We start from the raw sequence: 25,183 nt of genomic DNA on the forward strand, positions 1-25,183 counted from the left end.
ATTATTACAAGTTATATTCTTCGTGACTCCAGCAATATTTTATATTATTTACTTGCTTATATTATACACTTGCTTTTTAATTTAATCATTAGTCCAGCTATAGTTTATATTATATACTTGCATATATTATGCACTTGCATTTCAATTTAATTATGACAAGTTCTGTTCATTATTTTTCTAGCTATAGTTTATATTATATGGTTGCATATACTTGCTCATACTATAAACATGCATTTCTATTTAATCATTAGTCTAGTTATAGTTTCTATTATATACTTGCATATAATATGCACTTGCATTTCAATTTATATATAAAAAGTTATATTAATCATGAGACTATTGTTTTACTAACATTTACTTGCTTGTATTATACACTTGCATTTCAATTTAATTTTGACGAGTTATATTCATCTTGAGTCTAGTTATAGTTTATATTATATACTTGTTCATATATATGATAATATTTTATACTTGCATTTCAATTTAATTATGACTAGTTATATTCATCTTGAATCCAGCTACAGTTCATTTTATTTACTTGCTTATATTATACACTTGCATTTCAATTTAATCATTAGTCCAGCTATAGTTTATATTATATACTTGCATATATTATGCACTTGCATTTCAATTTAATTATGACAAGTTCTGTTCATTATTTTTCTAGCTATAGTTTATATTATATGGTTGCATATACTTGCTCATACTATAAACATGCATTTCTATTTAATCATTAGTCTAGTTATAGTTTCTATTATATACTTGCATATAATATGCACTTGCATTTCAATTTATATATAAAAAGTTATATTAATCATGAGACTAGCTATTGTTTTACTAACATATACTTGCTTGTATTATACACTTGCATTTAAATTTAATTATGACGAGTTATATTCATCTTGAGTCTAGTTATAGTTTATATTATATACTTGTTCATATATGATAATATTTTATACTTGCATTTCAATTTAATTATGACGAGTTATATTCATCTTGAGTCTAGTTATAGTTTATATTATATACTTGTTCATATATATAATAATATTTTATGCTTGCATTTCAATTTAATTATGACTAGTTATATTCATCTTGTATCCAGCTATAAGTCATTTTATGTACTTGCTTATATTATACACTTGCATTTCAATTTAATCATTAGTCCGGCTACAGTTTATATTATATACTTGCATATATTATGCACTTGCATTTCAATTTAATTATGACAAGTTATATTCTTCGTGAGTCCAGCTATAGTTTATATTATATACTTGCAAATACCTGCTTATATTATGCACTTGCATTTCATATTAATTATGACAAATTATATTCATCTTTAGTTCAGCTATAGTTTATATATTATACTTGCATATACTTGCTTATATTATACACTTGCATTTCAATTTAATTATAACGAGTTATATTAATCTTTTCTCCAGCTATAGTTTTTATTATATACTTGCATGTACTTGCTTATATTATGCACTTGCATTTCAATTTAATTATTACAAGTTATATTCTTCGTGAGTCCAGCTATAGTTTATATTATATACTTGCAAATACCTGCTTAAATTATGCACTTGCATTTCAATTTAATTATGACAAATTATATTCATATTTAGTTCTGCTATAGTTTATATATTATACTTGCATATATTATACACTTGCATTTCAATTTAGTTATAACGAGTTACATTAATCTTTTTTCCATCTATACTTTTTATTATATGCTTGCATGTACTTGCTTATATTATGCACTTGCATTTCAATTTAATTATGACAAGTTATATTCATCTTGAGTCTAGTTATAGTTTATATTATATACTTGTTCATATATATAATAATATTTTATGCTTGCATTTCAATTTAATTATGACTAGTTATATTCATCTTGTATCCAGCTATAATTCATTTTATATACTTGCTTATATTATGCACTTGCATTTCAATTTAATTATGACAAATTATATTCATATTTAGTTCTGCTATAGTTTATATATTATACTTGCATATATTATACACTTGCATTTCAATTTAATTATAACGAGTTACATTAATCTTTTTTCCAGCTATAGTTTTTATTATATACTTGCATGTACTTGCTTATATTATGCACTTGCATTTCAATTTAATTTTGACAAGTTATATTCTTCATGAGTCCAGCAATATTTTATATTATATACTTGCTTATATTATGCACTTGCTTTTCAATTTAATCATTAGTCCAGCTATAGTTTATATTATATACTTGCATATATTATGCACTTGCATTTCAATTTAATTATGACAAGTTCTGTTCATTATTATTCTAGCTATAGTTTATATTATATGCTTGCATATACTTGCTCATACTATAAACTTGCATTTCAATTTAATCATTAGTCCACTTATAGTTTATATTATATACTTGCATATATTATGCACTTGCATTTCAATTTATATATCAAAAGTTATATTAATCATGAGACTAGCTATTGTTTTACTATCATATACTTGCTTGTATTATACACTTGCATTTCAATTTAATTATGACGAGTTATATTCATCTTGAGTCTAGTAATAGTTTATATTAGATACTTGTTCATTTATATAATAATATTTTATGCTTGCATTTCAATATAATTATGACTAGTTATATTCATCTGGTATCCAGCTATAATTCATTTTATGTACTTGCTTATATTATACACTTGCATTTCAATTTAATCATTAGTCCAGCTATAGTTTATATTATATACTTGCATAGATATAATGCACTTGCATTTCAATATAATTATGACAAATTATATTCATCTTTAGTTCAGCTCTAGTTTATATATTATACTTGATTATTATACACTTGCAGTTCAATTTAAATATAACGAGTTATATTAATCTTTTTTCCAGGTATAGTTTTTATTATATACTTGCATGTACTTGCTTATATAATACACTTGCTTTTCAATTTAATCATTAGTCCAGCTATAGTTTATATTATATACTTGCATATATTATGCACTTGCATTTCAATATAATTATGACAAATTATATTCATCTTTTGTTCAGCTCTAGTTTATATATTATACTTGCTTGTATTATACACTTGCATTTCAATTTAATTATGACGAGTTATATTCATCTTGAGTCTAGTTATAGTTTATATTATATACTTGTTCATATATATAATAATATTTTATGCTTGCATTTCAATTTAATTATGACAAATTATATTCATCTTTTGTTCAGCTCTAGTTTATATATTATACTTGCTTGTATTATACACTTGCATTTCAATTTAATTATGACGAGTTATATTCATCTTGAGTCTAGTTATAGTTTATATTATATACTTGTTCATATATATAATAATATTTTATGCTTGCATTTCAATTTAATTATGACTAGTTATATTCATCTTGTATCCAGCTATAATTCATTTTATGTACTTGCTTATATTATACACTTGCATATCAATTTAATCATTAGTCCAGCTATAGTTTATATTATATACTTGCATATATTATGCACTTGCATTTCAATTTAATTATGACAAATTATATTCATCTTTAGTTCAAAAATAGTTTATATATTATACTTGCTTATATTATACACTTGACTTTTAAATTTAATTATAACGAGTTACATTAATCTTTTTTCCAGCTATAGTTTTTATTATATACTTGCATGTACTTGCTTATGTTATGCACTTGCATTTCAATTTAATTAAGACAAGTTCTGTTCATTATTATTCTAGCTATAGTTTATATTATATGCTCTCATATACTTGCTCATACTATAAACTTGCATTTCAATTTAATCATTAGTCCAGTTATAGTTTATATTATATACTTGCATATATTATGCACTTGCATTTCAATTTATGTATGAAAAGTTATATTAATCATGAGACTTGCTTTTGTTTTACTAACATATACTTGCTTGTATTATACACTTGCATTTCAATTTAATTATGACGAGTTATATTCTTCTTGAATCCAGCTATAGTTCATTTTACGTACTTACTTATATTATACACTTGCATTTCAATTTAATCATTGGTCCAGCTATAGTTTATATTATATACTTGGATATATAATGCACTTGCATTTCAATTTAATTATGACAAATTATATTCATTTTTAGTTCAGCTATAGTTTATATATTATACTTGCATATATTATACACTTGCATTTCAATTTATCTATCAAAATTTATATTAATCATGAGTCTAGCTATTGTTTTACTATCATATACTTGCTTGTATTATGCACTTGCATTTCAATTTAATTATGACGAGTTATATTCATCTTGAGTCTAGTTATAGTTTATATTATATACTTGTTCATTTATATAATAATATTTTATGCTTGCATTTCAATTTAATTATGACTAGTTATATTCATCTGGTATCCAGCTATAATTCATTTTATGTACTTGCTTATATTATACACTTTAATTTCAATTTAATCATTAGTCCAGCTATAGTTTATATTATATACTTGCATATATTATGCACTTGCATTTCAATTTATGTATGAAAAGTTATATTAATCATGAGACTTGCTTTTGTTTTACTAACATATACTTGCTTGTATTATACACTTGCATTTCAATTTAATTATGACGAGTTATATTCTTCTTGAATCCAGCTATAGTTCATTTTACGTACTTACTTATATTATACACTTGCATTTCAATTTAATCATTGGTCCAGCTATAGTTTATATTATATACTTGGATATATAATGCACTTGCATTTCAATTTAATTATGACAAATTATATTCATTTTTAGTTCAGCTATAGTTTATATATTATACTTGCATATATTATACACTTGCATTTCAATTTATCTATCAAAATTTATATTAATCATGAGTCTAGCTATTGTTTTACTATCATATACTTGCTTGTATTATGCACTTGCATTTCAATTTAATTATGACGAGTTATATTCATCTTGAGTCTAGTTATAGTTTATATTATATACTTGTTCATTTATATAATAATATTTTATGCTTGCATTTCAATTTAATTATGACTAGTTATATTCATCTGGTATCCAGCTATAATTCATTTTATGTACTTGCTTATATTATACACTTTAATTTCAATTTAATCATTAGTCCAGCTATAGTTTATATTATATACTTGCATATATTATGCACTTTCATTTCAATTTAATTATGACAAATTATATTCATGTTTAGTTCAGCTATAGTTTATATATTATGCTTGCATATATTATACACTTGCATTTCAATTTAATTATAACGAGTTACATTAATCTTTTTTCCAACTATAGTTTTTATTATATACTTGCATGCACTTGCATTTCAATTTAATTATGACAAGTTATATTCTTCATGAGTCCAGCAATATTTTATATTATATACTTGCTTATATTATACACTTGCTTTTCAATTTAATCATTAGTCCAGCTATAGTTTATATTATATACTTGCTTATATTATACACTTGCATTTCTGTTTAATCATTAGTCCAGCTACAGTTTATATTATATACTTGTATATATTATGCACTTGCATTTCAATTTAATTATGACAAGTTCTGTTCATTATTTTTCTAGCTATAGTTTATATTATATGCTTGCATATACTTGCTCATACTATAAACTGGCATTTCAATTTAATCATTAGTCCAGTTATAGTTTATATTATATACTTGCATATATTATGCGCTTGTATTTTAATTTATATATGAAAAGTTATATTAATCATGAGACTAGCTATTGTTTTACTAACATATACTTGCTTGTATTAATCACTTGCATTTTAATTTAATTATGACGAGTTATATTCATCTTGAGTCTAGTTATAGTTTATATTATATACTTGCATGTACTTGCTTATATTATGCACTTGCATTTCAATTTAATCATTAGTCCAGCTACAGTTTATATTATATACTTGCATATATTATGCACTTGCATTTCAATTTAATTATGACAAATTATATTCATCTTTAGTTCAGCTATAGTTTATATATTATACTTGCTTATATTATACACTTACATTTCAATTTAATTATAACGAGTTATATTAATCTTTTCTCCAGCTATAGTTTTTATTATATACTTGCATGTACTTGCTTATATTATGCACTTGCATTTCAATTTAATTATGACAAGTTATATTCTTCGTGAGTCCAGCTATAGTTTATATTATATACTTGCAAATACCTGCTTATATTATGCAATTGCATTTCATATTAATTATGACAAATTATATTCATCTTTAGTTCAGCTATAGTTTATATATTATACTTGCATATACTTGCTTATATTATACACTTGCATTTCAATTTAATTATAACGAGTTATATTAATCTTTTCTCCAGCTATAGTTTTTATTATATACTTGCATGTACTTGCTTATGTTATGCACTTGCATTTCAATTTAATTAAGACAAGTTCTGTTCATTATTATTCTAGCTATAGTTTATATTACATGCTTGCATATACTTGCTCATACTATAAACTTGCATTTTAATTTAATCATTAGTCCAGTTATAGTTTATATTATATACTTGCATATATTATGCACTTGCATTTCAATTTATGTATGAAAAGTTATATTAATCATGAGACTTGCTTTTGTTTTACTAACATATACTTCCTTGTATTATACACTTGCATTTCAATTTAATTATGACGAGTTATATTCTTCTTGAATCCAGCTATAGTTCATTTTACGTACTTACTTATATTATACACTTGCATTTCAATTTAATCATTGGTCCAGCTATAGTTTATATTATATACTTGCATATATTATGCACTTGCATTTCAATTTAATTATGACAAATTATATTAATCTTTAGTTCAGCTATAGTATATACATTATACTTGCTTATATTATACACTTGCATTTCACTTTAATTATAACGAGTTACATTAATCTTTATTCCAGCTATAGTTTTTATTATATACTTGCATGTAGTTGCTTATATTATGCACTTGCATTTCAAATTAATTATGACTTGTTATATTCTTCGTGAGTCCAGCTATAGTTTATATTATATACTTGCAAATACCTGTTTATATTATGCACTTGCATTTCAATTTAATTATGACAAATTATATTCATCTTTAGTTCAGCTATAGTTTATATATTATACTTCCTTATATTATATACTTGCATTTCAATTTAATTATGACAAATTATATTAATCTTCAGTTCAGCTATAGTTTATTTATTATACTTGCATATACTTGCTTATATTATGCACTTGCATTTTAATTTAATTATGACAAGTTATATTCTTCATGAGTCCAGCAATATTTTATATTATATACTTGCTTATATTATACACTTGCTTTTCAATTTAATCATTAGTCCAGCTATTGTTTATATTATATACTTGCATATATTATGCACTTGCATTTCAATTTAATTATGACAAGTTCTGTTCATTATTATTCTAGCTATAGTTTATATTATCTGCTTGCATATACTTGCTCATACTATAAACTTGCATTTCAATTTAATCATTAGTCCAGTTATAGTTTATATTATATACTTACATATATTATGCACTTGCATTTCAATTTATATATCAAAAGTTATATTAATCATGAGACTAGCTATTGTTTTACTATCATATACTTGCTTGTATTATACACTTGCATTTCAATTTAATTATGACGAGTTACATTAATCTTTTTTCCAGCTATAGTTTTTATTATATACTTGCATGTACTTTCTTATATTATGCACTTGCATTTCAATTTAATTATGACAAGTTATATTCTTCGTGACTCCAGCTATAGTTTATATTATATACTTGCAAATACCTGCTTATATTATGCACTTGCATTTCAATTTAATTATGACAAATTATATTCATATTTAGTTCTGCTATAGTTTATATATTATACTTGCATATATTATACACTTGCATTTCAATTTAATTATAACGAGTTACATTAATCTTTTTTCCATCTATAGTTTTTATTATATGCTTGCATGTACTTGCTTATATTATGCACTTGCATTTCAAATTAATTATGACGAGTTATATTCATCTTGAGTCTATTTATAGTTTATATTATATACTTGTTCATATATATAATAATATTTTATGCTTGCATTTCAATTTAATTATGACTAGTTAAATTCATCTTGTATCCAGCTATAATTCATTTTATGTACTTGCTTATATTATACACTTGCATTTCAATTTAATCATTAGTCCAGCTATAGTTTATATTATATACTTGCTTATATTATGCACTTGCATTTTAATTTAATTATGACAAATTATATTCATATTTAGTTCTGCTATAGTTTATATATTATACTTGCATATATTATACACTTGCATTTCAATTTAATTATAACGAGTTACATTAATCTTTTTTCCAGCTATAGTTTTTATTATATACTTGCATGTACTTGCTTATATTATACACTTGCATTTCAATTTAATTATGACAAGTTATATTCTTCACGAGACCAGCATTATTTTATATTATATACTTGCTTATATTATACACTTGCTTTTTAATTTAATCATTAGTCCAGCTATAGTTTATATTATATACTTGCATATATTATGCACTTGCATTTCAATTTAATTATGACAAGTTCTGTTCATTATTATTCTAGCTATAGTTTATATTATATGCTTGCATATACTTGCTCATACATTAAACTTGCCTTTCAATTTAATCATTAGTCCAGTTATAGTTTAAATTATATACTTGCATATATTATGCACTTGCATTTGAATTTATCTATCAAAATTTATATTAATCATGAGACTAGCTATTGTTTTATTATCATATACTTGCTTGTATTATACACTTGCATTTCAATTTAATTATGATGAGTTATATTCATCTTGAATCCAGCTATAGTTCATTTTATGTACTAACTTATATTATACACATGCATTTCAATTTAATCATTAGTCCAGCTATAGTTTATATTATATACTTGCATATATTATGCTCTTGCATTTCAATTTAATTATGACAAATTATATTCATCTTTAGTTCTGCTATAGTTTATATATTATACTTGCACATATTATACACTTGCATTTCAATTTAATTATAACGAGTTACATTAATCTTTTTTCCTGTTAAAAAAGTTTTAATTATATACTTGCATGTACTTGCTTATATTATGCACTTGCATTTCAATTTAATTTTGACAAGTTATATTCTTCATGAGTCCAGCAATATTTTATATTATATACTTGCTTATATTATACACTTGCTTTTCAATTTAATCATTAGTCCAGCTATAGTTTATATTATATACTTGCATATATTATGCACTTGCATTTCAATTTAATTATGTCAAGTTCTGTTCATTATTATTCTAGCTATAGTTCATATTATATGCTTGCATATACTTGCTCATACTATAAACTTGCATTTCAATTTAATCATTAGTCCAGTTATAGTTTATATTATATACTTACATATATTATGCACTTGCATTTCAATTTATATATCAAAAGTTATATTAATCATGAGACTAGCTATTGTTTTATTATCATATACTTGCTTGTATTATACACTTGCATTTCAATTTAATTATGACGAGTTATATTCATCTTGAGTCTAGTTATAGTTTATATTATATACTTGTTCATTTATATAATAATATTTTATGCTTGCATTTCAATTTAATTATGACTAGTTATATTCATCTGGTATCCAGCTATAATTCATTTTATGTACTTGCTTATATTATACACTTGCATTTCAATTTAATCATTAGTCCAGCTATAGTTTATATTATATACTTGCATATATATAATGCACTTGCATTTCAATATAATTATGACAAATTATATTCATCTTTAGTTCAGCTCTAGTTTATATATTATACTTGATTATTTTACACTTGCAGTTCAATTTAAATATAACGAGTTATATTAATCTTTTTTCCAGGTATAGTTTTTATTATATACTTGCATGTACTTGCTTATATTATACACTTGCTTTTCAATTTAATCATTAGTCCAGCTATAGTTTATATTATATACTTGCATATATTATGCACTTGCATTTCAATATAATTATGACAAATTATATTCATCTTTTGTTCAGCTCTAGTTTATATATTATACTTGCTTATATTATGCACTTGCATTTCAATTTATATATCAAAAGTTATATTAATCATGAGACTAGCTATTGTTTTACTATCATATACTTGCTTGTATTATACACTTGCATTTCAATTTAATTATGACGAGTTATATTCATCTTGAGTCTAGTTATAGTTTATATTATATACTTGTTCATATATATAATAATATTTTATGCTTGCATTTCAATTTAATTATGACTAGTTATATTCATCTTGTATCCAGCTATAATTCATTTTATGTACTTGCTTATATTATACACTTGCATATCAATTTAATCATAAGTCCAGCTATAGTTTATATTATATACTTGCATATATTATGCACTTGCATTTCAATTTAATTATGACAAATTATATTCATCTTTAGTTCAACTATAGTTTATATATTATACTTGCATATATTATACACTTGCATTTCAATTTAATTATAACGAGTTACATTAATCTTTTTTCCAGCTATAGTTTTTTTTTTATGCTTGTATGTACTTGCTTATATTATGCACTTGCATTTCAATTTAATTATGACAAGTTATAATCTTCGTGAGTCCAGCTATAGTTTATATTATATACTTGCAAATACCTGTTTATATTATGCACTTGCATTTCAATTTAATTATGATAAATTATATTCATCTTTAGTTCAGCTCTAGTTTATATATTATACTTGCATATATTATACACTTGCATTTCAATTTAATTATAACGAGTTACATTAATCTTTTTTCCGGCTATAGTTTTTATTGTATACTTGCATGTACTTGCTTATATTATGCACTTGCATTTCAATTTAATTATGACAAGTTATATTCTTCATGAGTCCAGCAATATTTTATATTATATACTTGCTTATATTATGCACTTGCTTTTCAATTTAATCATTAGTCCAGCTATAGTTTATATTATATACTTGCATATATTATGCACTTGCATTTCAATTTAATTATGACAAGTTCTGTTCATTATTATTCTAGCTATAGTTTATATTATATGCTTGCATATACTTGCTCATACTATAAACTTGCATTTCAATTTAATCATTAGTCCAGTTATAGTTTATATTATATACTTGCATATATTATGCACTTGCATTTCAATTTATATATCAAAAGTTATATTAATCATGAGACTAGCTATTGTTTTACTATCATATACTTGCTTGTATTATACACTTGCATTTCTATTTAATTATGACGAGTTATATTCATCTTGAGTCTAGTAATAGTTTATATTAGATACTTGTTCATTTATATAATAATATTTTATGCTTGCATTTCAATATAATTATGACTAGTTATATTCATCTGGTATCCAGCTATAATTCATTTTATGTACTTGCTTATATTATACACTTGCATTTCAATTTAATCATTAGTCCAGCTATAGTTTATATTATATACTTGCATAGATATAATGCACTTGCATTTCAATATAATTATGACAAATTATATTCATCTTTAGTTCAGCTCTAGTTTATATATTATACTTGATTATTATACACTTGCAGTTCAATTTAAATATAACGAGTTATATTAATCTTTTTTCCAGGTATAGTTTTTATTATATACTTGCATGTACTTGCTTATATAATACACTTGCTTTTCAATTTAATCATTAGTCCAGCTATAGTTTATATTATATACTTGCATATATTATGCACTTGCATTTCAATATAATTATGACAAATTATATTCATCTTTTGTTCAGCTCTAGTTTATATATTATACTTGCTTGTATTATACACTTGCATTTCAATTTAATTATGACGAGTTATATTCATCTTGAGTCTAGTTATAGTTTATATTATATACTTGTTCATATATATAATAATATTTTATGCTTGCATTTCAATTTAATTATGACAAATTATATTCATCTTTTGTTCAGCTCTAGTTTATATATTATACTTGCTTGTATTATACACTTGCATTTCAATTTAATTATGACGAGTTATATTCATCTTGAGTCTAGTTATAGTTTATATTATATACTTGTTCATATATATAATAATATTTTATGCTTGCATTTCAATTTAATTATGACTAGTTATATTCATCTTGTATCCAGCTATAATTCATTTTATGTACTTGCTTATATTATACACTTGCATATCAATTTAATCATTAGTCCAGCTATAGTTTATATTATATACTTGCATATATTATGCACTTGCATTTCAATTTAATTATGACAAATTATATTCATCTTTAGTTCAAAAATAGTTTATATATTATACTTGCTTATATTATACACTTGACTTTTAAATTTAATTATAACGAGTTACATTAATCTTTTTTCCAGCTATAGTTTTTATTATATACTTGCATGTACTTGCTTATGTTATGCACTTGCATTTCAATTTAATTAAGACAAGTTCTGTTCATTATTATTCTAGCTATAGTTTATATTATATGCTCTCATATACTTGCTCATACTATAAACTTGCATTTCAATTTAATCATTAGTCCAGTTATAGTTTATATTATATACTTGCATATATTATGCACTTGCATTTCAATTTATGTATGAAAAGTTATATTAATCATGAGACTTGCTTTTGTTTTACTAACATATACTTGCTTGTATTATACACTTGCATTTCAATTTAATTATGACGAGTTATATTCTTCTTGAATCCAGCTATAGTTCATTTTACGTACTTACTTATATTATACACTTGCATTTCAATTTAATCATTGGTCCAGCTATAGTTTATATTATATACTTGGATATATAATGCACTTGCATTTCAATTTAATTATGACAAATTATATTCATTTTTAGTTCAGCTATAGTTTATATATTATACTTGCATATATTATACACTTGCATTTCAATTTATCTATCAAAATTTATATTAATCATGAGTCTAGCTATTGTTTTACTATCATATACTTGCTTGTATTATGCACTTGCATTTCAATTTAATTATGACGAGTTATATTCATCTTGAGTCTAGTTATAGTTTATATTATATACTTGTTCATTTATATAATAATATTTTATGCTTGCATTTCAATTTAATTATGACTAGTTATATTCATCTGGTATCCAGCTATAATTCATTTTATGTACTTGCTTATATTATACACTTTAATTTCAATTTAATCATTAGTCCAGCTATAGTTTATATTATATACTTGCATATATTATGCACTTTCATTTCAATTTAATTATGACAAATTATATTCATGTTTAGTTCAGCTATAGTTTATATATTATGCTTGCATATATTATACACTTGCATTTCAATTTAATTATAACGAGTTACATTAATCTTTTTTCCAACTATAGTTTTTATTATATACTTGCATGCACTTGCATTTCAATTTAATTATGACAAGTTATATTCTTCATGAGTCCAGCAATATTTTATATTATATACTTGCTTATATTATACACTTGCTTTTCAATTTAATCATTAGTCCAGCTATAGTTTATATTATATACTTGCTTATATTATACACTTGCATTTCTGTTTAATCATTAGTCCAGCTACAGTTTATATTATATACTTGTATATATTATGCACTTGCATTTCAATTTAATTATGACAAGTTCTGTTCATTATTTTTCTAGCTATAGTTTATATTATATGCTTGCATATACTTGCTCATACTATAAACTGGCATTTCAATTTAATCATTAGTCCAGTTATAGTTTATATTATATACTTGCATATATTATGCGCTTGTATTTCAATTTATATATGAAAAGTTATATTAATCATGAGACTAGCTATTGTTTTACTAACATATACTTGCTTGTATTATACACTTGCATTTTAATTTAATTATGACGAGTTATATTCATCTTGAGTCTAGTTATAGTTTATATTATATACTTGCATGTACTTGCTTATATTATGCACTTGCATTTCAATTTAATCATTAGTCCAGCTACAGTTTATATTATATACTTGCATATATTATGCACTTGCATTTCAATTTAATTATGACAAATTATATTCATCTTTAGTTCAGCTATAGTTTATATATTATACTTGCTTATATTATACACTTACATTTCAATTTAATTATAACGAGTTATATTAATCTTTTCTCCAGCTATAGTTTTTATTATATACTTGCATGTACTTGCTTATATTATGCACTTGCATTTCAATTTAATTATGACAAGTTATATTCTTCGTGAGTCCAGCTATAGTTTATATTATATACTTGCAAATACCTGCTTATATTATGCAATTGCATTTCATATTAATTATGACAAATTATATTCATCTTTAGTTCAGCTATAGTTTATATATTATACTTGCATATACTTGCTTATATTATACACTTGCATTTCAATTTAATTATAACGAGTTATATTAATCTTTTCTCCAGCTATAGTTTTTATTATATACTTGCATGTACTTGCTTATGTTATGCACTTGCATTTCAATTTAATTAAGACAAGTTCTGTTCATTATTATTCTAGCTATAGTTTATATTACATGCTTGCATATACTTGCTCATACTATAAACTTGCATTTTAATTTAATCATTAGTCCAGTTATAGTTTATATTATATACTTGCATATATTATGCACTTGCATTTCAATTTATGTATGAAAAGTTATATTAATCATGAGACTTGCTTTTGTTTTACTAACATATACTTCCTTGTATTATACACTTGCATTTCAATTTAATTATGACGAGTTATATTCTTCTTGAATCCAGCTATAGTTCATTTTACGTACTTACTTATATTATACACTTGCATTTCAATTTAATCATTGGTCCAGCTATAGTTTATATTATATACTTGCATATATTATGCACTTGCATTTCAATTTAATTATGACAAATTATATTAATCTTTAGTTCAGCTATAGTATATACATTATACTTGCTTATATTATACACTTGCATTTCACTTTAATTATAACGAGTTACATTAATCTTTATTCCAGCTATAGTTTTTATTATATACTTGCATGTAGTTGCTTATATTATGCACTTGCATTTCAAATTAATTATGACTTGTTATATTCTTCGTGAGTCCAGCTATAGTTTATATTATATACTTGCAAATACCTGTTTATATTATGCACTTGCATTTCAATTTAATTATGACAAATTATATTCATCTTTAGTTCAGCTATAGTTTATATATTATACTTCCTTATATTATATACTTGCATTTCAATTTAATTATGACAAATTATATTAATCTTCAGTTCAGCTATAGTTTATTTATTATACTTGCATATACTTGCTTATATTATGCACTTGCATTTTAATTTAATTATGACAAGTTATATTCTTCATGAGTCCAGCAATATTTTATATTATATACTTGCTTATATTATACACTTGCTTTTCAATTTAATCATTAGTCCAGCTATTGTTTATATTATATACTTGCATATATTATGCACTTGCATTTCAATTTAATTATGACAAGTTCTGTTCATTATTATTCTAGCTATAGTTTATATTATCTGCTTGCATATACTTGCTCATACTATAAACTTGCATTTCAATTTAATCATTAGTCCAGTTATAGTTTATATTATATACTTACATATATTATGCACTTGCATTTCAATTTATATATCAAAAGTTATATTAATCATGAGACTAGCTATTGTTTTACTATCATATACTTGCTTGTATTATACACTTGCATTTCAATTTAATTATGACGAGTTACATTAATCTTTTTTCCAGCTATAGTTTTTATTATATACTTGCATGTACTTTCTTATATTATGCACTTGCATTTCAATTTAATTATGACAAGTTATATTCTTCGTGACTCCAGCTATAGTTTATATTATATACTTGCAAATACCTGCTTATATTATGCACTTGCATTTCAATTTAATTATGACAAATTATATTCATATTTAGTTCTGCTATAGTTTATATATTATACTTGCATATATTATACACTTGCATTTCAATTTAATTATAACGAGTTACATTAATCTTTTTTCCATCTATAGTTTTTATTATATGCTTGCATGTACTTGCTTATATTATGCACTTGCATTTCAAATTAATTATGACGAGTTATATTCATCTTGAGTCTATTTATAGTTTATATTATATACTTGTTCATATATATAATAATATTTTATGCTTGCATTTCAATTTAATTATGACTAGTTAAATTCATCTTGTATCCAGCTATAATTCATTTTATGTACTTGCTTATATTATACACTTGCATTTCAATTTAATCATTAGTCCAGCTATAGTTTATATTATATACTTGCTTATATTATGCACTTGCATTTTAATTTAATTATGACAAATTATATTCATATTTAGTTCTGCTATAGTTTATATATTATACTTGCATATATTATACACTTGCATTTCAATTTAATTATAACGAGTTACATTAATCTTTTTTCCAGCTATAGTTTTTATTATATACTTGCATGTACTTGCTTATATTATACACTTGCATTTCAATTTAATTATGACAAGTTATATTCTTCACGAGACCAGCATTATTTTATATTATATACTTGCTTATATTATACACTTGCTTTTTAATTTAATCATTAGTCCAGCTATAGTTTATATTATATACTTGCATATATTATGCACTTGCATTTCAATTTAATTATGACAAGTTCTGTTCATTATTATTCTAGCTATAGTTTATATTATATACTTGCAAATACCTGCTTATATTATGCACTTGCATTTCAATTTAATTATGACAAATTATATTCATATTTAGTTCTGCTATAGTTTATATATTATACTTGCATATATTATACACTTGCATTTCAATTTAATTATAACGAGTTACATTAATCTTTTTTCCATCTATAGTTTTTATTATATGCTTGCATGTACTTGCTTATATTATGCACTTGCATTTCAAATTAATTATGACGAGTTATATTCATCTTGAGTCTATTTATAGTTTATATTATATACTTGTTCATATATATAATAATATTTTATGCTTGCATTTCAATTTAATTATGACTAGTTAAATTCATCTTGTATCCAGCTATAATTCATTTTATGTACTTGCTTATATTATACACTTGCATTTCAATTTAATCATTAGTCCAGCTATAGTTTATATTATATACTTGCTTATATTATGCACTTGCATTTTAATTTAATTATGACAAATTATATTCATATTTAGTTCTGCTATAGTTTATATATTATACTTGCATATATTATACACTTGCATTTCAATTTAATTATAACGAGTTACATTAATCTTTTTTCCAGCTATAGTTTTTATTATATACTTGCATGTACTTGCTTATATTATACACTTGCATTTCAATTTAATTATGACAAGTTATATTCTTCACGAGACCAGCATTATTTTATATTATATACTTGCTTATATTATACACTTGCTTTTTAATTTAATCATTAGTCCAGCTATAGTTTATATTATATACTTGCATATATTATGCACTTGCATTTCAATTTAATTATGACAAGTTCTGTTCATTATTATTCTAGCTATAGTTTATATTATATGCTTGCATATACTTGCTCATACATTAAACTTGCCTTTCAATTTAATCATTAGTCCAGTTATAGTTTAAATTATATACTTGCATATATTATGCACTTGCATTTGAATTTATCTATCAAAATTTATATTAATCATGAGACTAGCTATTGTTTTATTATCATATACTTGCTTGTATTATACACTTGCATTTCAATTTAATTATGATGAGTTATATTCATCTTGAATCCAGCTATAGTTCATTTTATGTACTAACTTATATTATACACATGCATTTCAATTTAATCATTAGTCCAGCTATAGTTTATATTATATACTTGCATATATTATGCTCTTGCATTTCAATTTAATTATGACAAATTATATTCATCTTTAGTTCTGCTATAGTTTATATATTATACTTGCACATATTATACACTTGCATTTCAATTTAATTATAACGAGTTACATTAATCTTTTTTCCTGTTAAAAAAGTTTTAATTATATACTTGCATGTACTTGCTTATATTATGCACTTGCATTTCAATTTAATTTTGACAAGTTATATTCTTCACGAGACCAGCATTATTTTATATTATATACTTGCTTATATTATACACTTGCTTTTCAATTTAATCATTAGTCCAGCTATAGTTTATATTATATACTTGCATATATTATGCACTTGCATTTCAATTTAATTATGTCAAGTTCTGTTCATTATTATTCTAGCTATAGTTCATATTATATGCTTGCATATACTTGCTCATACTATAAACTTGCATTTCAATTTAATCATTAGTCCAGTTATAGTTTATATTATATACTTACATATATTATGCACTTGCATTTCAATTTATATATCAAAAGTTATATTAATCATGAGACTAGCTATTGTTTTATTATCATATACTTGCTTGTATTATACACTTGCATTTCAATTTAATTATGACGAGTTATATTCATCTTGAGTCTAGTTATAGTTTATATTATATACTTGTTCATTTATATAATAATATTTTATGCTTGCATTTCAATTTAATTATGACTAGTTATATTCATCTGGTATCCAGCTATAATTCATTTTATGTACTTGCTTATATTATACACTTGCATTTCAATTTAATCATTAGTCCAGCTATAGTTTATATTATATACTTGCATATATATAATGCACTTGCATTTCAATATAATTATGACAAATTATATTCATCTTTAGTTCAGCTCTAGTTTATATATTATACTTGATTATTTTACACTTGCAGTTCAATTTAAATATAACGAGTTATATTAATCTTTTTTCCAGGTATAGTTTTTATTATATACTTGCATGTACTTGCATATATTATACACTTGCTTTTCAATTTAATCATTAGTCCAGCTATAGTTTATATTATATACTTGCATATATTATGCACTTGCATTTCAATATAATTATGACAAATTATATTCATCTTTTGTTCAGCTCTAGTTTATATATTATACTTGCTTATATTATGCACTTGCATTTCAATTTATATATCAAAAGTTATATTAATCATGAGACTAGCTATTGTTTTACTATCATATACTTGCTTGTATTATACACTTGCATTTCAATTTAATTATGACGAGTTATATTCATCTTGAGTCTAGTTATAGTTTATATTATATACTTGTTCATATATATAATAATATTTTATGCTTGCATTTCAATTTAATTATGACTAGTTATATTCATCTTGTATCCAGCTATAATTCATTTTATGTACTTGCTTATATTATACACTTGCATATCAATTTAATCATAAGTCCAGCTATAGTTTATATTATATACTTGCATATATTATGCACTTGCATTTCAATTTAATTATGACAAATTATATTCATCTTTAGTTCAACTATAGTTTATATATTATACTTGCATATATTATACACTTGCATTTCAATTTAATTATAACGAGTTACATTAATCTTTTTTCCAGCTATAGTTTTTTTTTTATGCTTGTATGTACTTGCTTATATTATGCACTTGCATTTCAATTTAATTATGACAAGTTATAATCTTCGTGAGTCCAGCTATAGTTTATATTATATACTTGCAAATACCTGTTTATATTATGCACTTGCATTTCAATTTAATTATGATAAATTATATTCATCTTTAGTTCAGCTCTAGTTTATATATTATACTTGCATATATTATACACTTGCATTTCAATTTAATTATAACGAGTTACATTAATCTTTTTTCCGGCTATAGTTTTTATTATATACTTGCATGTACTTGCTTATATTATGCACTTGCATTTCAATTTAATTATGACAAGTTATATTCTTCATAAGTCCAGCAATATTTTATATTATATACTTGCTTATATTATATACTTGCTTTTCAATTTAATCATTAGTCCAGCTATAGTTTATATTATATACTTGCATATATTATGCACTTGCATTTCAATTTAATTATGACAAGTTCTGTTCATTATTATTCTAGCTATAGTTTATATTATATGCTTGCATATACTTGCTCATACTATAAACTTGCATTTCAATTTAATCATTAGTCCAGTTATAGTTTATATTATATACTTGCATATATTATGCACTTGCATTTCAATTTATCTATCAAAATTTATACTAATCATGAGACTAGCTATTGTTTTACTATCATATACTTGCTTGTATTATGCACTTGCATTTCAATTTAATTATGACTAGTTATATTCATCTTGAGTCTAGTTATAGTTTATATTATATACTTGTTCATATATATAATAATATTTTATACTTGCATTTCAATTTAATTATGACTAGTTATATTTATCTTGTATCCAGCTATAATTCATTTTATGTACTTGCTTATATTATACACTTGCTTTTCAATTTAATCATTAGTCCAGCTATAGTTTATATTATATACTTGCATATATTATGCACTTTCATTTCAATTTAATTATGACAAATTATATTCATGTTTAGTTCAGCTATAGTTTATATATTATGCTTGCATATATTATACACTTGCATTTCAATTTAATTATAACGAGTTACATTAATCTTTTTTCCTGTTATAGTTTTTTTTTATGCTTGTATGTACTTGCTTATATTATGCACTTGCATTTCAATTTAATTATGACAAGTTATATTCTTTGTGAGTCCAGCTATAGTTTATATTATATACTTGCAAATACCTGCTTATATTATGCACTTGCATTTCAATTTAATTGTGACAAATTATAGTCATCTTTAGTTCACCTATAGTTTATATATTATACTTGCATATACTTGCTTATATTATACACTTGCATTTCAATTTAATTATAACGAGTTATATTAATCTTTTCTCCAGCTATAGTTTTTATTATATACTTGCATGTACTTGCTTATATTATGCACTTGCATTTCAATTTAATTATGACAAGTTATATTCTTCACGAGTCCAGCATTATTTTATATTATATACTTGCTTATATTATACACTTGCTTTTTAATTTAATCATTAGTCCAGCTATAGTTTATATTATATACTTGCATATATTGTGCACTTGCATTTCAATTTAATTATGACTAGTTATATTTATCTTGTATCCTGCTATAATTCATTTTATGTACTTGCTTATATTATACACTTGCTTTTCAATTTAATCATTAGTCCAGCTATAGTTTATATTATATACTTGCATATATTATGCACTTGCATTTCAATTTAATTATGACAAATTATATTCATCTTTAGTTCAGCTATAGTTTATATATTATGCTTGCATATATTATACACTTGCATTTCAATTTAATTATAACGAGTTACATTAATCTTTTTTCCTGTTATAGTTTTTTTTTATGCTTGTATGTACTTGCTTATATTATGCACTTGCATTTCAATTTAATTATGACAAGTTATATTCTTTGTGAGTCCAGCTATAGTTTATATTGTATACTTGCAAATACCTGCTTATATTATACACTTGCTTTTCAATTTAATCATTAGTCCAGCTATAGTTTATATTATATACTTGCATTTATTATGCACTTGTATTTCGATTTAATTATGACAAGTTCTGTTCATTATTATTCTAGCTATAGTTTATATTATATGCTTGCAGATACTTGCTCATACTGTAAACTTGCATTTCAATTTAATCATTAGTCCAGTTATAGTTTATATTATATACTTGCATATATTATGCACTTGCATTTCAATTTATCTATGAAAAGTTTTATTAATCATGAGACTAGCTATTGTTTTACTAACATATACATGCTTGTATTATACACTTGCATTTCAATTTAATCATTAGTCAAGCTATAGTTTATATTATATACTTCCATATATTTTGCACTTGCATTTCAATTTAATTATGACAAAATATATTCATCTTTAGTTCAGCTATAGTTTATATATTGTACTTGCATATATTATACACTTGCATTTCAATTTAATTATAACGAGTTACATTAATCTTTTTTCCAGCTATAGTTTTTATTATATACTTGTATGCACTTGCATTTCAATTTAATTATGACAAATTATATTCTTCATGAGTCCAGCAATATTTTATATTATATACTTGCTTATATTATACACTTGCTTTTCAATTTAATCATTAGTCCAGCTATAGTTTATATTATATACTTGCTTATATTATACACTTGCATTTCTGTTTAATCATTAGTCCAGCTACAGTTTATATTATTTACTTGCATATATTATGCACTAGCATTTCAATTTAATTATGACAAATTATATTCATCTTTAGTTTGGCTATAATTTATATATTATACTTGTATATACTTGTTTATATTATACACTTGCATTTCAATTTAATTATGACCAGTTATATTCTTCATGAGTCCAGCAATATTTTATATTATATACTTGCTTATATTATACACTTGCTTTTCAATTTAATCATTAGTCCAGCTATAGTTTATATTATATACTTGTATATATTATGCACTTGCATTTCAATTTAATTATGACAAGTTCTGTTCATTATTTTTCTAGCTATAGTTTATATTATATGCTTGCATATACTTGCTCATACTATAAACTGGCATTTCAATTTAATCATTAGTCCAGTTATAGTTTATATTATATACTTGCATATATTATGCGCTTGCATTTCAATTTATATATGAAAAGTTATATTAATCATGAGACTAGCTATTGTTTTACTAACATATACTTGCTTGTATTATACACTTGCATTTTAATTTAATTATGACGAGTTATATTCATCTTGAGTCTAGTTATAGTTTATATTATATACTTGTTTATATATCTGATAATATTTTATATTTGCATTTCAATTTAATTATGACTAGTTATATTCATCTTGAATCCAGCTCTAGTTCATTTTATGTACTTGCTTATATTATTCCCTTGCATTTCAATTTAATCATTAGTCCAGCTATAGTTTATATTTTATACTTGCATATATTATGCACTTGCATTTCAATTTAATTATGACAAATTATATTCATCTTTAGTTCAGCTATAGTTTATATATTATACTTGCATATGTTATACACTTGCATTTCAATTTAATTATAACGAGTTACATTAATCTTTTTTCCAGCTATAGTTTTTATTATATACTTGCATGTACTTGCTTATTTTTTTGCACTTGTATTTCTATTTAATTGTGATAAGTTATATTCTTCATGAGTCCAGCTATAGTTTATATTATATACTTGCAAATACCTGCTTATATTATGCACTTGCATTTCAATTTAATTATGACAAATTATATTCATCTTTAGTTCAGCTATAGTTTATATATTATACTTGCATATACTTGCTTATATTATACACTTTCATTTCAATTTAATTATGACAAGTTCTATTCTTCATGAGTCCAGCAATATTTTATATTCCATACTTGCTTATATTATACACTTGCTTTTCAATTTAATAATTAGTCCAGCTATAGTTTATATTATATACTTGCTTATATTATGCACTTGCATTTCAATTTATATATGAAAAGTTATATTAATCATGAGACTAGCTATTGTTTTACTTTCATATACTTGCTTGTATTATACACTTGCATTTCAATTTAATTATGACGAGTTATATTCATCTTGTCTAGTTATTGTTTATATTAAATACTTGCATTTACTTGCTTATATTTTATATTTGCATAGTTTATATTATATTCTTGCATGCACTTGCTTATATTATACACTTGCATTTCAATTTAATTATGATGAGTCATATTCATCTATAGTCCAGCTATAGTTTTTATGATATACTTGCATATTCTTGCTCATATTAGAAACCTGCATTTCAATTTAATTATATTCTTACCAGAATTTACTCGTGATGATTAAGAAAATGGTTAACATATATTTTTCAGTATGAGAAAAATAGGAAGAAATTATTAAGGTGAAAGGAGCATTCTAAATTTTAGTTCATTGCAAGGGAAAGAATAATTTCTCAACATTTTAATGAGCAAAAACAAGAAAAAGAAATTTCTTCCTTATTTTTGTTGAGAGAAAATCATAATTTTTTAAAAACATTTAATTTATTTTTTGATGTAATTTAAGAAATCTGAACATTTTTGAAAGTTGCATGTTCCGCACTTCCTTAAACGCTAAAACAATTCTTAGTTGAGCTGCAATTGTTTTATTATCATTATTCAGTTTATATCAATGTTAAGCGTTTTTGAAAAATATTCTGAAACTTCTTAGTAGTTTTATAATTTAAGATAAACTCTCTCCTTAAACTGATCGGATACTCGAGTAGTAATATAGGGTTTTGTGGTTCAAATTAATGTTTTTATTAATCAAATAAGAAGATGCTCTGAATAAATGTATTTTTTTATTGATGAATTCAATTTGCCTTCTCAGATGATCATATTTATAATTAGATTTTTTCGAACGATAAAGATTGTGTCTCAGCTATTCTTGTGTGTGCACTTCTAATCACATAATGTTGCACCAAAAATAAGTGATTTCTTATTTTGTGATTCTTATTTTAGGTCTTCAAGTGGTGCTCAATTCCATTCTAAAAGCCATAATTCCCCTCCTCCACATCACCCTCCTCGTCATTTTAGTCATCATCATCTGTGCAATCATTGGTCTGGAGCTTTTCTCTGGAAAAATGCACAAAACTTGTTTTGATAATGTTACTGGTATTAATTTTTTTTCTTCTAATGTGTTAAACGTTATTCTTCTCTATAGCTAGCTTTTGTATCATCGCTCATGTTTATAAAATTTTATATTTTCTATAAAAGAAAATATTGGGAAGAGTTCTTTGCAAGGCTAGTGGGAGTGGTGCAGAAAGATGGGGACAATATTTCAAAATTAGTGGTACCCCCTTGGCAGAATGATGGCGACGTTGTCACGGAGCGTTAAAGTGTTCTCGCAGAAAGATTTTTCCTTTAGGAAGTTAAAAAAAATTTGATATATTATATTATTTTATTTTAATAAGTTAAAGCAAATTATAAAAAAAAGTATCAAATATTTATTGATATATGCAATTATTATGTGTAGGGCTGCAAGTTTGTCGCAGGAAAAAAGACCCAAATTCGCGGAAAAATCGTGGGAAATTTTGAAAATTTCCCAAATTTTAAACATAAAAAAATTTATTATATAAATGATGCAAAAGACAGATATTGCGCAAATAATGAAA

The 25,183-nt window shown here is 23.5% G+C and overlaps 1 protein-coding gene across 2 annotated transcripts in view; it reads left to right on the forward strand.

Annotated features, from left to right (window-relative positions):
• The window catches only part of LOC107448421 (muscle calcium channel subunit alpha-1), a 54,308-nt gene that overhangs the window by 14,689 nt on the left and 14,436 nt on the right, over window positions 1-25,183 (forward strand). For both annotated transcript variants that reach the window (XM_087164715.1, XM_087164714.1), the window contains exon 6: window positions 24,531-24,683. In XM_087164715.1, coding sequence (XP_087020841.1) covers window positions 24,531-24,683 — 153 coding nt within the window. The remainder of the gene's footprint in view (window positions 1-24,530; window positions 24,684-25,183) is intronic.

The sequence above is a fragment of the Parasteatoda tepidariorum genome, chromosome 5 (genome assembly GCF_982258835.1).
Source record: "Parasteatoda tepidariorum strain Cologne lab strain chromosome 5, Ptep-v5.0, whole genome shotgun sequence".
In the NCBI taxonomy this organism is placed as follows: Eukaryota; Metazoa; Arthropoda; class Arachnida; order Araneae; family Theridiidae; genus Parasteatoda; species Parasteatoda tepidariorum.